At 32.2% G+C, this 15,779-nt stretch overlaps 1 protein-coding gene across 1 annotated transcript; it reads left to right on the top strand.

Moving 5' to 3' along the window:
* Positions 1 to 5,952: 5,952 nt before the first annotated feature.
* On the top strand, positions 5,953 to 7,939 carry LOC129611503 (metabotropic glutamate receptor-like protein R). Its single transcript, XM_055524683.1, has 3 exons — positions 5,953 to 5,981; positions 6,527 to 6,663; positions 7,224 to 7,939. Exons 1-3 carry the CDS (start codon positions 5,953 to 5,955, stop codon positions 7,937 to 7,939), a joined length of 882 nt encoding a protein of 293 aa, XP_055380658.1.
* The last annotated feature ends 7,840 nt before the right edge of the window (positions 7,940 to 15,779 follow it).

Here is a 15,779-nt window from a genome sequence, read left to right as displayed (position 1 = left end):
TTTACGTTTTTTATTTTCCAAACATCCCAAATCACCATGAACATTTCTAAATATAGGAATATATTTCTTAACAAAAAATTTGATGATCAATTTTGAACTCACCGTATGTAGCAAATAGATTTTGCACATACAATGATTTTTTAAGCCAAAATTTATCTTGTTGGTACATCTTTGTATTTATAAGCTTGTGATAAATTTCCACTTTTAAGTAATTTTAAAATTTTATTAATTTTAAATAGTTTGTTGACTTTGATGAATATAGATCATATAGTGATGGCTGTTTCATAATTGAATGGGTTAGTGAATTTAAATACCTGGGTCAGTTTTTAGACAACAGGCTAAACTGGTCAAACCATTGTATATATTTAAAGAAATATTTTACAAATTTTATAAGAAACCTTTACAATTTGAGTTTTTATTCTTCTATCAAAGTGTCGAGAATGTTTTACTATGCTTTGTTTGAATCAAAGTAACAGTACGCTATTGTTTGTTTGGGTGGATCGTATTTCAATAAGATTTACCCTTTATTGGTCTCACAGCAGCAGGCTGTAAGACTGATTCTCAGGAAAAATAGACGTGGGCATGCTTTCGAATTTTTCCCAAACTTTAATTTTATTGCCGTTTCGTCATATATATTTATATTAATTCTGAAAATTTTCTTTTTAAGATGCACTCAACTCAGAGATTAATTACCCCTTATAATTTAAGAGTTAATAATTTGAATGTAGTTGTCGCACCAAGGTCACGCACTTTACATTTTTTTCATTTTCATGATAGTGCGGCTCCTAGAATTTTCAATCTTGTATCAATCAAATATCGTATTTTTTTTTTAGGCACGCCAAACAATTTCTTGTCAATTTTGATTTAAAACGTATTGAGAAATTTGCTTTTAGTCTGTCTGTGTAGCTTTTAGAATTATATATATTTCATCTTTTTTATAATTTTGTATCATTATTGAGTGTAACCGATATTTCTAAATAGAATTAATTTTAATTTACTTTCACCACTTCAATTTTCAATTTTTTAATTATTTTTATTTTCCACCTCCTGAACAAATAGTAATAAGCTTTGCACATTGTACATCATAAACCTTGATATGGTTACAAGAAAGAATGATAATCCTGTGTTCCGACAGCTTCAGTCTGCAACATAAATACAAAACAAAAAACTCCACAAAGAGTCATAATTTACACAAATATACAAATACTTATTTTTTTTTTTTTAGATTTATTTATTAGTTATGATAACTTTTTATAAAACATTCGTTATATGTACATTCAATATACTAATCTATATCAAATCAACTGTAAATAGAAATTATATATCTATAAAAATTTAACAATTCAATATTTTATAATAAATTTGAAAGTTCAATTACTATATAGAATTAATATATACATAAGAGATCTACTAAGTACAAGAATACAAAGAAAGTACATAAAGTTAAGAAATGCAAAAATCAACATAATTTAATGATACTTTTTTTAAATGTGGCAAAATTGTTTTCATTTTTCACCAGTACTGGTAAAAAGTTGAATAATAATGTGTTCTGCAAGCTAGTTCTTTTGTAAAGTGGCAGTCTGAAATCACCAACGTTTCGCAAATTGTAATTTCCTCCGACGTAGTTCAAATTTCTTTGCAAATATTCAGGTAGTAGACCATATTTAACTTTAAAAATAAACAGCAATGCATTAAAATTTAACCTTTGGTTTATATTCGTCCACTTAAGTTTTAAAGCATACTTACAATCTTGTTAACTTTTAAAATGATTCTCATTGCTCTGTTTTGAAATTTTTGTAATTTGTTCCTCTTTTCTTCACTACATATAAATAGAATAGATGAACAATAGTTTATATGTGGAAGAATTAGACTATTGTACAACATTACAGCACATTTTTCAGATATCGATTTTCTAATCCTCGCCAGGAAATCTATTTTCTTGGATATTTTCCCACAAATGCTGTCTGTATGGTCATCGAACTTCAATTTGTTATCAACAAAAACTCCTAAGTACTTTATACTTTGAACAGATTCTATTTCTACATTATCCACATTAACCGAAATGTTTCTGTTTCCACCATTCACACACATAACTTTTGTTTTACTGGTATTCAGCATTAATTTATTCCTACACAGCCACTTATGTAAATTATCTATATCAGAATTTTTTTGCTGCTCAATTATATCGGCGTTTTTCCCAACAATATAAGTCAATGTGTCGCCTGCAAACAAACTTACTTTACTAAACGTCCAGTTGCTGATTTCTTCCAAAAGTTAGGAATTTTTGCGGACGATCGAGCAAAGCCTATATATGAAATTTCAAGTAAATCGGTTGAATATTTTCTTCAAAATGTTCAAAAAATGTAAAACAGGCCCGCTAAAAAGTGCAGTTCCCGAGGCCTGATATATCCCAAAAGTTGATCAATCCGTGCCAAAAATTTCATCAAAATCGGTTCAGTAGAACTTGAGATACACGCGTGCACACACAGACCGACAGACCGACAGACCGACGGACCGACAGGTTGCTAAAAACAGTTTACTTACACTTCCCTACTATGGAGAGGTGCATTCCCACCGAAAACTCGATATGCAAAATTTGTTGCCATCACATAATCCGACATCAATAAACAATACAGTCGGTAAAAATGTTCTAGTAAGTAAATAAAAAGGATCTAATTACATTTTGTAACAAGCGGTCACAAACCATTTTGGGAGGGGGTGAAGGGGGATGAAGAGGTTAAAGGCAAAGGGCGGGAAGAATTCTTGCTTTTTCTGGGACTCTAGAAACCCTTTCTAATGCCTTTTGTCTCATGTCCCTAGCCCTTCCAGAAGTACACCTGAGAAGTAGCTATATATATAATGTAAAATAGGATGATTTTTGAAGAGTTATACAAAATATTAATAAAATAAAGAATTATAAAGGAAAATTCAAGGTACTGCTTAGCCAGCGGATAAAGTGGTAGCCTGGGAACCAGAAGGTTAGATCTATGCTCGCCTGAAGAATGTTTCTTTTTTTAAATTACAAGAAGATAACTTTTTTTATTGTTTTGGAACTTTAATAGCCAAAATGGTTCTGCATTAATTTTATGCACTTATATTTATATTATAATAGAATAGAAAAAAAATTATTTTTGATGCTTACATGTGTGCATTCAATTCGTTTGCACAATAGGTGAAGGTAAATCTTTTAAACATTCTTGTACACAATATCTAAATAAAGTAAGTAAAACAACGCAATAGATAAATATTTAATACCATATAACCATTCCTTTCCTCCACAAATGAAGTTAAAAAATTTTACATAAACGGAACTCCTTCCTACATACCGTTGAATGTGTGCTTTAACCACATATTAAGCAATAACTTATTTATCTGCTGCAATTATCATGTTCCATTCTGTTTTTTTGGCACACATAATTTTTGCGAAGCACGATTTTATAGCATTTTGGTAAGATTTAAATTTAAAAAGATTTTCCGCGGCGAAATTTCAAAATTCTTAAAGAATACACATAATATAAATTAATGTTCTATGGTGGAGGTTATAGAACATAGCTGGGTTCTGTCTTTTACCTCAATTACTTTATTTTACTAGAATTAATATTTTAATAAACCAGAATAAATTAGTTTAATAAAAGACGATATTCCAATTTGATTTAACAAAATGATTTTTTATTATTTTTCACTTGTCAGTACAAAATACTTATGAATGATTTTATAAAATTTTAATTTTAATTACTGATCGCTCTACTTGCATTATCAGCATAATTGATATAGGCGTAACGTGACCGTTCAAAGAATTTTTATATGAACCAATTTTGAAGGTAGTTCACACCGAAAATTGTTGTGTTGATGATTTCGCAATTTTTTAAATAATTTTTTCGGTGAAAGATGATTGGGTTAACGTCTGAAATAATGCGCAACGTTAACTTCTCCCCTCTTAAGACTAAATGTCCAATTTGGCTACCTATAGTGATAATTCTTGATTGAGTAGCTGGTTTGATTTCATCTCTTCACTAGGGAGGTTTCAACTAGATATTGGGGGTACTGATGTTATATTCTCTTCCATATTCTGATTTTTAAGCTCTATTTCTTCCTTCCCTTTCCCTTCCTTGCTTTCTGTATTTGCCGCAGAAATGTTACAAGTTTTGCTCGATTTCTTCTTAGAAAAAACACCACCACGAATAACAACATTATTGCGCCTACAATGGATGGATTACAATTTATGATCCGCTCAGTTATCCTTCTTTAACTTCAGTAATTTGATTTCCTTCGTGTCTTCGTTTGTTACTTCAGGTTATAACATTGATCGCTAAGCTGTGTGGGCTGATAAGTAGAGTTTTTTTTCCTTTGTTCACTCCTAGGAAGACCATAGTGTATGATATAATGCCCTTGGTCCATTGTGGAGATATTTTTAACTAGGTTTACGGTAGCCTGCCGTAGTCTTATCTCAATATTAAATATTTAAGTTTATTAATATTTATTGTATATTTTTCTTAGTTTTTTTTTTACAATCGAATATTATGAGAATATGAAAATTACTTGTATAATATTTATAAGTATTGTATATTCAGTTATAATTTTGAATATAATTTTTATAGTGACCTGACCGGGGTTTGAACCCGAGACCCTTCGGTTAAAGGGCCGGTGCCATAACCACTGCATCAATGGCCAGTTGCAAGTAGAGTAATCGTTTACAATTCGTTCTTTTTTACAAATTTTTATATTATTTATTATTTTATAAAAGCCTACTATTCCTTACAAATTTTCTTTATTCAATAATAGATGTTTTCTGTTTTCAACGTGGTCAGACGTAAAAGTTATCCGTAGTTTTTCAACTCGAATCATTATTTTAATTTTATTTAATTTAATAATTTTTTACTTTGACCCAACTAACTTTATAACCTTGTGACAATAATAATATTAAAAATTTTTTTTTTTTAAAATATTATAAAAAAATTTTATTCACTTTACACTTTCTTTTCTTTCGCAATTAAAGAAAGAAATAATAATAAAATAACAAATATCAAATAAATAAAAATAAAAAATAAAACAAAATAAAAAAAATATACAGTACACACCGGCAATTTTCGTCAGCTGGTATTAAAGGCATGGAAGTAATGTCATGCAAGGGATTTTGTAGAAATTCCTTCCATGGTACATTACTACGAGCTCCACGTGGTTGGTATAGTGCATTTTGGATTGTTGCTCAGTCAACAAATCGTTGGACGAGTATTTCTGCAAACTGGAACATAAGATCGATGCAATAAATAATAACTTCCAGGGTTCAATAGCCAGGAATGTGGACTGCATAAAAAACAACGCAGTCAGCTTCAACGAGATGGAGAGTAATTTTGAAATGTTGAATAAATCGGTGTCAACATTCTTGGAAGAAATAAAGGTGATTGTTAGAAGTCAAGTCAAAAAGCAGACACCGGATTTCAACTCATCAATCCTTGAGAACAAGATTGACGGGGTTCGGCTAATTGTTGCCGAAAATATAGATAAAATCTTATCGGCTCTGGATACACGTGTCAATCGTATTGACGACACTTCTTATAACTTACTAGCTTCTGCCCAGGATGACATCGCTTTGGTCAACCACAAAATCGACAGTCTCGCAAACCTCGATGGCATGATAAGGGACCTTAGCTCTCAATTTGACGAGTTGATAAAATTCAAATGAGAAAATGATGAGAAAATTACCAAAACAATGGACAAGTCCCTACATGTCGAATTGCTTGAGGTATCGAAGGAAGCGATGAAAGAAAACACTGAATCTGATACTGACCCAAGCGAACCATTAAGCGTTGCTCATACCACCAACGATCTGGTTGGCCCTAAGCCTCCTGCCACAGTTGCCCAGCCTATTTTTAACTGTTGGATCTCCAAATTATCTTTAGATACCACAGAAAATAGCCTGGAGGATTAATGTTAAAAATAAACTGCCTAACCATGACACTAATTCTACTAACAGTGACTTTGTTAGTAATAATAGAAATAGACTTAACAGTAGAAAAAAGGAAAACAATAGAAACACAAATTTTAACAATAACAGTACTAACAAAATTAATAAAAAACATAGTACTATTAATTTAAAAAATAACAAAAATAAAAATAGGAACAACAATCACAACATTAATAAAAATAAAGGCAGCAATAAGAGGAATAATAATAATAATAATAATAATAATAATAATAATAATAATAATAATAATAATAATAATAATAATATTAATAATAATAATAATAACAATAATATTAATAATAATAATAACAATAATAACATTAATAATAATAATAATAATAATAATAATAACAATAATAATAATAATAATAATAATAATAATAATAATAATAATAATAATAATAGTAATAATAATAATAATAATATTAGTAACAATAACAACAACCAAAATAATAATATTAATAATAATAATAACATTGATAATAATAACAATACCAGCAATAAGAACAATAATAATAACAATTACAGTAATAATATTAATGACAATAATAATAATAATAGCAATAATAATACTAATAGTAATGACAGTAATAACAATGACAGCAATAATAATATTAATAGCAATAATACTGACAATCATATGAATAAAAATACCAATAACAATAATATGACAAAAAAGGCAGTTGAAGCTGGTGGCAGTACGTATATTTTGTCTCGCTTTAGAGACAGGGTTGTCTATAAGAACGTTAAGCTTTACCTAGCTTACTTACATAACGAGACGAACACAGTGCATCATGACGGCAAGACTCAGTTCAGCATAAAAGTTTTCATAGAAAGTGAGAGTCTCCCCTCTAATTACACTCTCCTCCTTCCTGAGAGGTAACCGCTGATAATTGCAGCGGTTTAAGAGGAGAGCTTAAAAATCTCTTTATTGACGCTAAATCTTGCAATTTCAATATTTTAACTCTTACGGAAATGTGGTTGAAGGATTCTTTCAAAAATGAAGAAATACTTGACAGTAATTGGTCTGTATACAGAGAAGATCATGATTATACAACTACTGGTTAATCCAGGGGCGGGGGCGTTTTGATCGCCGTCAATAATCGGTTACCAAACCAATTGGTATCCACTTCAGTTTTTTCCACATTCGACCATCAATTTATCAAAATATACTCACGTAGAATCTATACCTGTGTGGGAGTGGTTTACTTTCTCCTTAATTCTGACGAATCCTCTTATAACGATTTCTTTACCATAGGTAACGAAATATTTTCACAAATGCATAAGGATGATAAGATAGTTGTTCTAGGTGATTTTAATCGGTCGGCTTTATCGTTTACCATCGATGAATATGATAACCATCTTCTTCCAGTCAACATCATGGAAGACATCGATTTTAATCTCGTTAGTACGTTCTATGGGAACGACTTGCAGCAGGTGGTACGTTACCCAAATGAAAGAGGTAATTGGTTGGACTTAGCTTTCTCAAATGCCTATGACAGCATATGGGTCCGACTTGCTTCAGACGAAGAGAGCCTTTTCAAAAATTCTATTCATCATAATGCAATTGTTCTCGAATTTCCTAATAACAAACTTAAGTTCTCTAAATCTTACAATAAAGAGATTGTATATGATTTTCTTAACGCCGACTACAACGGCATCAATTATGCCCTTAGCTTAATTAATTGGAACGATATGTTCCATCAGCACAATTTAGGCGATATTGTCTCCGATTTTTACTCTATTTTGTTCAGAATAATTGACGCCCATGTTCCAAGAATCCTTAAAAAGGATAGACTGGCGGAACAATGGTTAGATCGTAAATTAAGACAATTACATAATCGGAGAAATAAATTACACAATAAAATTAAGCATTCAGGGACAATAACTCACTTATTAATGAATATAATGAGTTGGCGAATGAATTCAAAAAAAAATCCAATGAGGCATATGATATTTATATCCAAAATATAGGCAGCTGGATTTTGGGGAACCCGAAAAGATTTTTTGAACGCAAACGCAAATCGTCGGGATATCCGAGCTCCATGAGCAAGAACGGGTTAACATCATCTCTTAACTCTAGGATTTGCAATTTTTTTGCCGATAATTTTACCCCCACTAGTATAGATAACGGTCATCCCCTTTTAAAAGATATTCATCTTTCAGTAGACAACGTACTTCAGGGTATTTGTGACTTAGAAACCAATAAAGGACCTGGACCGAACCTTATACCACCTATACTTCTTCATAACTGTAGACACAATTTATCATATCCGCTTACTTTGATTTTTAACAAATCATTATCCTCTGGTTTTTCCCGTCAATATGGAAAACTTCACACCTCGTACCTATTCATAAAAAGGGGGATAAGACTGCGGTTGAAAACTATAGGGGAATTGCCATTCAATCTGTCATTCCTAAATTACTTGAGAAATTAGTTACGGGTATAATTGCACCCATCGTTAACCCATTACTAAATAATGAGCAACACCGCTTTAGGACTGGTCGCTCTACGACCACCAACTTTTCAATTTTTACATCCGATATTCTTTCGTTTATGGAAAGAGGGTTTCAAGTAGATGCGTTATATACAGACTTCAGCAAAGCTTTTTATCGCATTGATCACATTATCTTAGAGCATAAGCTAAGACAATTTGGTTTTAGGAATCCACTATTGGAATGGTTAAAATCTTACTTCACTGAAAGGACCCAATTTGTCAAGTTCCAGAGTGTCCACTCTGAAGTTCCCCAAGGAAGTCATTTAGGCCCTATTCTTTTCAATATCTTCATTTCCGCATCTGATTTATGCTGATGATCTGAAAATGTATCATATTGTAATGGATATTTCTGACACTAATTATCTCCAATTAAAATTAGAACATCTAAATTCTTGGTGCGAGACTAATAAATTGGATCTTAACGTTAAAAAATGTTATGTTATTAGTTTTTCACGTAAGCGTTCAAACCTCTTTCAAGAATATTCACTTCAAAACTCCACTTTAGAACGCATTGACCATATTACTTATCTAGATATTATTATGGACAGTGAACTCAATTTCAATTTTCATTATGATTCTATAAGCAAGCAAAATGCTAGATTTCATTAAGAGGAGAGCCAGAGAATTCAATAATACTGAAGTAACTAAATCGCTCTATTGCGCCCTTGTTCGTTCTGTTTTTGAATATGGCAGTATTATTTGGGATCCGGCATTTTCTGTACACAGAAATAAAATTGAGTCGGTTCAAAAACAATTTTTATTATCTGCTTTGAGAATCCAATATAGTCCCAATGACTTCCACAATATTCCTTCATATAAAATTAGACTTCAATCCCTGAATATGTTGAATCTGGAGTCACGCCGGTCTTTGTTGTCTTCTTGTTTTACCTATTCTTGTTTTACCTGTTAGGAAACAGGAAAAATAGACGTGGACTTCATTAGAGACGAAATTATTATCAACAACGACGTCAGACCTACCGGACATACTAAATTCTTAAAAGAATATACACATAGGACTGAATATGTTAAAAATGAACTTATAAATAGATGTTGTACTGTATTCAATCGTTTTAGTCATATTTTTTTACCAGCAAAATACACCTTCAAAAAAAAAAAATCCATAATTCACTACTGACCTAGTACAGTATCAAATAATAATTATATGACCTAATTGTACAATTATTAAATCGTATAAATATTAAATACCTATTCAGCATAAATGATAACATAATAAAATTCTTTCTATTTATTATTTTTTTATATGTATCATATTACATTATTGTAATAAATTCATTTAATGTTTTGTTAGTATAATTCAATTTAGTTTATAAGTATGTATAATGTATATTTTTGTTAATTTTGTAAGCTATGTAAATTTTTGTAATTATGTAGCATCTTGTTTGGTGCAAAAAAATAAAAATTAAAAAAAAAAAATATCTCTATAGTAGAGTTTTACAACTTTCCTACTTTTTAATTTCAGGGGTTTTATACATTCTTATAAATATCTGGATTTGTTAGGGGACTTTCTAGAAGATAGATAAAGTGCTTCTTCCGCGTTATTACTCGTTTGAGAGAATTGTTGATTATTTAATATTTAAGTGGGAGAGTTAATATCAGGTCTCGATAATGAGTTGGGGTTAATTATATTTTTTTTTGCAAAAAATTCGAAGTTAATTATTTCCTCTTTAATTAATTTTATTTTGTATTGCAAGTTTTGTATGAAAAGTGCGGTTGTACTTTTGTGTATTAGGTTCTTTATATTTTCTACGATTTTGTTTGAAATTTGTGTTAAGTTGCTGATTCCGCCCGCATGACAGCCGGAGCGTGTATGAAAATGAGGAATCTGCTTTTGTTGGGGATAGCGTGACTATTCCAATTGTGAAGGAAAGAGAGGTCATAGAAGAAATCAGGACTCTTAAACCTAAAAAGGCCCCAGGATTTGACCTAATAACGGCCGATATTTTGAAAGAATTACCCAAAAGGGGTATAACAATGCTTACGCGCCTAATAAATGCGTGTATAAGGTTCAATTATGTGCCTGAAATTTGGAAAGTTGCAGAGATAATCATGCTGCACAAACCTGGCAAGCCTATAGACAAGGCGACTTCTTATAGACCAATCTCATTGTTGCCTATGATTTCAAAACTGCTAGAGAAACTTTTATTGAGAAGACTCCAGCCTATAATTGAAAGTAAAAGGTTAATCCCGAATCATCAATTTGGTTTTCGCCGCCACCACTCAACCATAGATCAGGTTCATAGAATAACTGACCTAATAGAAAATTCACTGGAAGAAAAAACAATATGTTCTATCATATTTTTGGACGTAGCCCAGGCCTTCGATAAGGTTTGGCATTGTGAATTAATAAAAAAACTTAGGCGATTACTACCAAGGCAGTATGTTGACGTACTCGAATCTTACCCGACTAATAGGGTATTTCGAGTTAAACAGGAAGAGGAGCACTCTTCGCTTAGGGATATCAAGTCGGGGGTACCACAGGGGAGTATATTGGGCCCGATATTATACTTGCTATACACGTGTGATATTCCTGAATCGGAAGGAGTGACAACAGCTACATTTGCTGACGATACAGCAGTTATCGCAATAGGACGAAATGAAAATGAATCTAAACAAAAATTGCAAAGGGCCAGTGATGAGATCTCAAAATGGACTAGAAGGTGGAATATAAAACTTAACGAGGTGAAATCAGTACACGTAAATTTCACTAATAGGAAAATTGACAATTCATTTTCGGTTCGAATAAATGGCGTCTTGATTCCGTCCGCAAACACAGCGAAGTATTTGGGAATGACGTTGGACGCGAGGCTCAGATGGAAGGAGCACATAAAGAAAGAGAGATCTCAACTCGAGGAGGAATACAGAAAGTTCGAATGGCTTTTGGGGAGGCGTTCCAAATTGACAATATACAACAAAGTTTTGATACATAATCAAATATTTAAGCCTGTCTGGGCTTACGGTATTCAGTTATGGGGCTGCGCTGCGCAGACTCATATCCAATCTATACAAAGATTTCAAAATAGAGTATTACGGGACATTGTAAACACCCCTTGGTATGTCCGTAATGCCGATATACACAGGGATCTCACGATCCTAAGTGTCACAGACGAAATTAAAAAGCAAGCAGCCAATCATAAAATGTGTTTATCCAACCATGTCAATATCGAGGCGGCTCGATTGGTTGACAATCAAAACTTTGTTAGGATACGTAAAAAAAAACTTTGTTAAACGTACGAGACCTCTCGAGTTAGTTTAAAGTTTTTTATCTGGAACAATGAGTACTTAGTACGCTATTGTGCCAGATCAAAAGCTTGTAAATAATCAAAAAGGTTAGAGCAAAATTAATGGTTAGTCGTTTTCGACTAGTTTTATAGTTTATTTTGAGGCGGGTGTTTTTTAGTGGATTAAAGTTCCACACTACTGCTTTTCGTCTGGCAGTGTCTTTCGAGATTTTTCACCCTTCCTCTCGGTAATAAAAAAAAAAAAAAAAAGTTGTTGAGCCTATCTTTGAAAGTAGTGTTTATTATTATTTTATAGTAGATTTTTTAGTTTTCTTTTAATAATCACGAGGTCATCGTGATTGGGTGGTCCCCCTATCCATTTGCATACACTTTCGAGAAGGTTAAAAGATCCGACGTCCCTCTATAGCACCCTTTATCCAAAGTAGCACGATTTCGTTTAAGAATCCCACGTTTGCTGAACTTCCTGCTGCAAATATGGGTGTAGAGTGCTTCGTTGGAAAGAAGCATCTGTCATGTGGGTTATTCTGTACTTTCGAAATATTAGCGAAATATTTGATATCCCTCTTAGAAATAATTCGATCGGCTTCTTCTTTGTAATTAAACGAATAGTATGGCTATAATCATTCATAAAATTCTTCCAAATTTCGTTTTGTATTTTCCTCTTTCAGCCAACGCATAATTTCTGCAAGTGTTGAATGCGCTATTTTAATTTTTCCGTTTGACTTGCTCTTACATGTTGTTACGGTGTACACTGATTTTTAATTCATCTGCCATTATACCTTTGATTCGATCAATGACGATCAATGATTTAATAGCTGAATTCAATTACTTTTCATTATCGATTATCGCACATATATCGGTACACCATAGTAGTACAATAATCTCTTGGAAGCAATCGAACATCTTCAGTTGATCTACTTTTTATAATTTTCGCTTGAAGGAATTCTGTGAGTTCTGTCAGTGGTGATTAATTTTGATTCCGTTGAGAAAATATCGATGTATAAGATATGTCCCGTGAAGGTGGAGAATATTGCTTCTGCTATCTCAGGCTTATTTGGGTGCCTATCATACTTATTTTCTTTGTAGACTGTACACGTTGCAACGAATTCTTAATTTTGCTGGTCATTTTAGAAAAATAACAAATCTGGATAATTTGTGTCCTGTTTCCTGCGGAATTTCTACGGGCGCTTTTATGATTTGTAATTATGATATCATTTTCATATCTATATCTTTCACCATTATTCGAGTGAACCTAATTTTATAGTTTTCGAAGTGTTTGGAGATAGGACTGCTTCGATCGCATGGTTTGAAGGATCCATTGTCAATTCAAAATCTTTACTGAAATAATCTGGATAGTTAAGTATTACTTCCTTGGAGATTAAAGCATTCTTTAATTATACAAATGCTACCTTTGCTTTGTAAAAGGATTTAATAACCCAGGTGGTAATTCAACTACGTTGGAGAATCCACCTTCTTCGGAGGTCGGCTCTACGGATTCTGGGGAGAGCCATTTATTGCATTTGATTGATCTGTTCAGGAGGAACGCGAAAACCTGGCGTTCACCACCCACATCTGATGTGCGGATTTTAGAAAAGAATTAGAAAAGAATAAAAATATAGAAGGTGGACTACCTAACACTCAAGCTCTACAGACTAATAAGGATATAAACATGTGTAAAGCTCAAACCAAAAAAAGTGATGATCAGAATGCTGACAATTAGCTATACTAGCTCTGTGTGGCTATGAAAAACGAGGTTCAACTGAGGGCTAAGCATGAGAAGCTAAAGAAAGAGAAATACATATGTGCAAATTACAAGCAATAAGTCTAATGGTAGAAGTCATAAAGAAAAAGACGCTGCACCAAAAGCAAAGCAGGTGAAGTCAATGTTGGACGCCTACTCAACAGATGAGGAAGAACTCGCCAGAGAAACAGATTGGATCCTAAAGCAAAATGCGGTCCAGTAAAAAAAGAAAAGCGGAATCATCTCCGGAAGTGGTTCAGGTGACGATCAACGCTGAGAAAGCGGATGTTCCTGATTCTAAAAGTCGAAGTGATGTCACGAAAAACTCTAGGCCGCCTCCAATAGTCATAAGTAATGTGGTTGACTATAATCAAATAGAGTCAACATAAAAAAATAAGGACATTACTTATAAGGTTAAAATGATGAATAACAATCAATTTAAGCTTATTGTAAATTCCGAAATAGACTACAGGAATCTTACCAGGGCCATGAATGGATCTGGGCTAGAATGGCACACCTATGAAAACAAGCAGACCAGACCAATAAAAGTCATGGTAAGAAATCTTCACCGCAGTTGTAAACCGGAAGATATAAAAGAAGACTTAAGCTCTAGGTCAATCAATCAAATAAACAGGATGAAAGTTAGGATAGAAACACTTCGAAAAGATAGGACCATTCCGCAGTGTAAAAGGTGTCAGAGGTATGGGCATACACAAAAATTTTGCCAGAGAGAACCGAAATAAATACGCAGGTAGGCGCTTAACATCAGATTGTACTAAGCCAAAGAGAACTGCAGCAAAGTGTTCCAATTGCTTGGAGGCCACCCAACAAACTATAGGGGATGCCTTGTAGCTAAAGAACTACAAAAACGTAGAAATAAGAACAGCAACAACAACTTGAAGAAGAATTCTGAACGACCGCCAAGGCAATTCACCTCGAGAATAGTCTCAAAAGATGTAACATACAAGGACGTTCTCCAAACGAAAATCGATGACGGTGGCACAAGCAATAAAACAAGGGCCAGTGACGTGAATGTTTTGTATAAAATGCAAAATATGATGCAGAACATGCTAGATATGATGGACAAAATCTCTCAGAGATTGAGTATTTTAGAGAGCGAAGGGAAAAAATCGAATACCAAAAGACCTGGTAAATGATGGCACGAGGTAATTTTAAAATAGCAACATGGAATTGCAATGGTATTGCAAATAAAAAGGACATGCTTGAAGTTTTCCTACAGCTATCGAACTCTTCAATTTCTCCTTTTCACAACACAATTTTTCACAAATTATTGGATCTGCAGTATTTACTTTTTTTGTCGAACAAATCATACATAAAAACTCTTAGTTTTGATTTTATCTTAATTTAAAATCTAAATATTACTCAATGAAGAACACATTGTTTCATTTGTTCATTTCAGTTAATTTATTTACAATTCAATATTCACTATTACGAATTAATGTCTTTTGTCTGTATATATTATTATAAATGTATGAAACAACACTTTTTCATTTAAATAAAATTTATATTTATAAAACAAATCGTTGCTTTTTAACAAATTTCAATACAATTTAACACACACTAATGTTTTAGGAAATTAGAATTTAATACTTTAAATGAAATTGAAATTAAGGTAAACTTTAGTAAAATATGTACATATGTATGTATGTATGTTATGATGATACTCGTTGATTGAATACTTGTTTTCGAATGACTTCTGGAAAAAACCGTCCTTGCTTCTTATAATGTTTAAAACTAGTGGTACCTTTTTGCCTCCAAATCTTGCCATCATCGTTCCTTCTCTTGTTAATTTGCCTTTTATTAAATACACCGCAATCTGCTATTGCAATACTCTTTTTACCTTAATTCATAATGCTATAATACACACATACATGTGTGAATTACAGTATACAACCGAGTGCTACATTAACAATTAGTGCGTTGACCTATTTATATACTTTACATGATCATATGTTCAATATTATTATATACCTTTCTTTTTTAACAGCATAACTTTCTGTTATGTTATTATGCATGACCTTTTAGTTTTGCCAATCTGTTATTAGTATCATAACAAAGAATTAATATATGACTACTTTTACCCAAATTTACAAATTGTGCCATTCACAATAGATTTTGATTTGTAGATGGAATCTACATGTATGTTAATAATTTTGCCTTGACATAGTGACCCAATTATTTTGACAATTAGTAAATAAAATAAACTTTCGAAGTAGATGGATAAATTTGGTAAGTATAATATTTTATTTTTAAATTCTAATGCCATGGTTATTTATTATATCTTTCTTTTTGCA

The sequence above is a fragment of the Condylostylus longicornis genome, unplaced genomic scaffold (genome assembly GCF_029603195.1).
Source record: "Condylostylus longicornis isolate FDR11 unplaced genomic scaffold, ASM2960319v2 ptg000050l, whole genome shotgun sequence".
In the NCBI taxonomy this organism is placed as follows: Eukaryota; Metazoa; Arthropoda; class Insecta; order Diptera; family Dolichopodidae; genus Condylostylus; species Condylostylus longicornis.
Note: the sequence above shows the minus strand (reverse complement) of the source record. Positions and strands in the feature narration are given on the sequence as shown.

Coding starts and splice junctions, on each gene's coding strand:
- LOC129611503 (XM_055524683.1), top strand. CDS start 5,953: ATGACACTAATTCTACTAACAGTGACTTT. Junction 5,982..6,526: donor ATTCTACTAACAGTGACTTT/GTTAGTAATAAT, acceptor TAATAATAATAG/CAATAATAATACTAATAGTA. Junction 6,664..7,223: donor GGCAGTTGAAGCTGGTGGCA/GTACGTATATTT, acceptor TCTTTACCATAG/GTAACGAAATATTTTCACAA.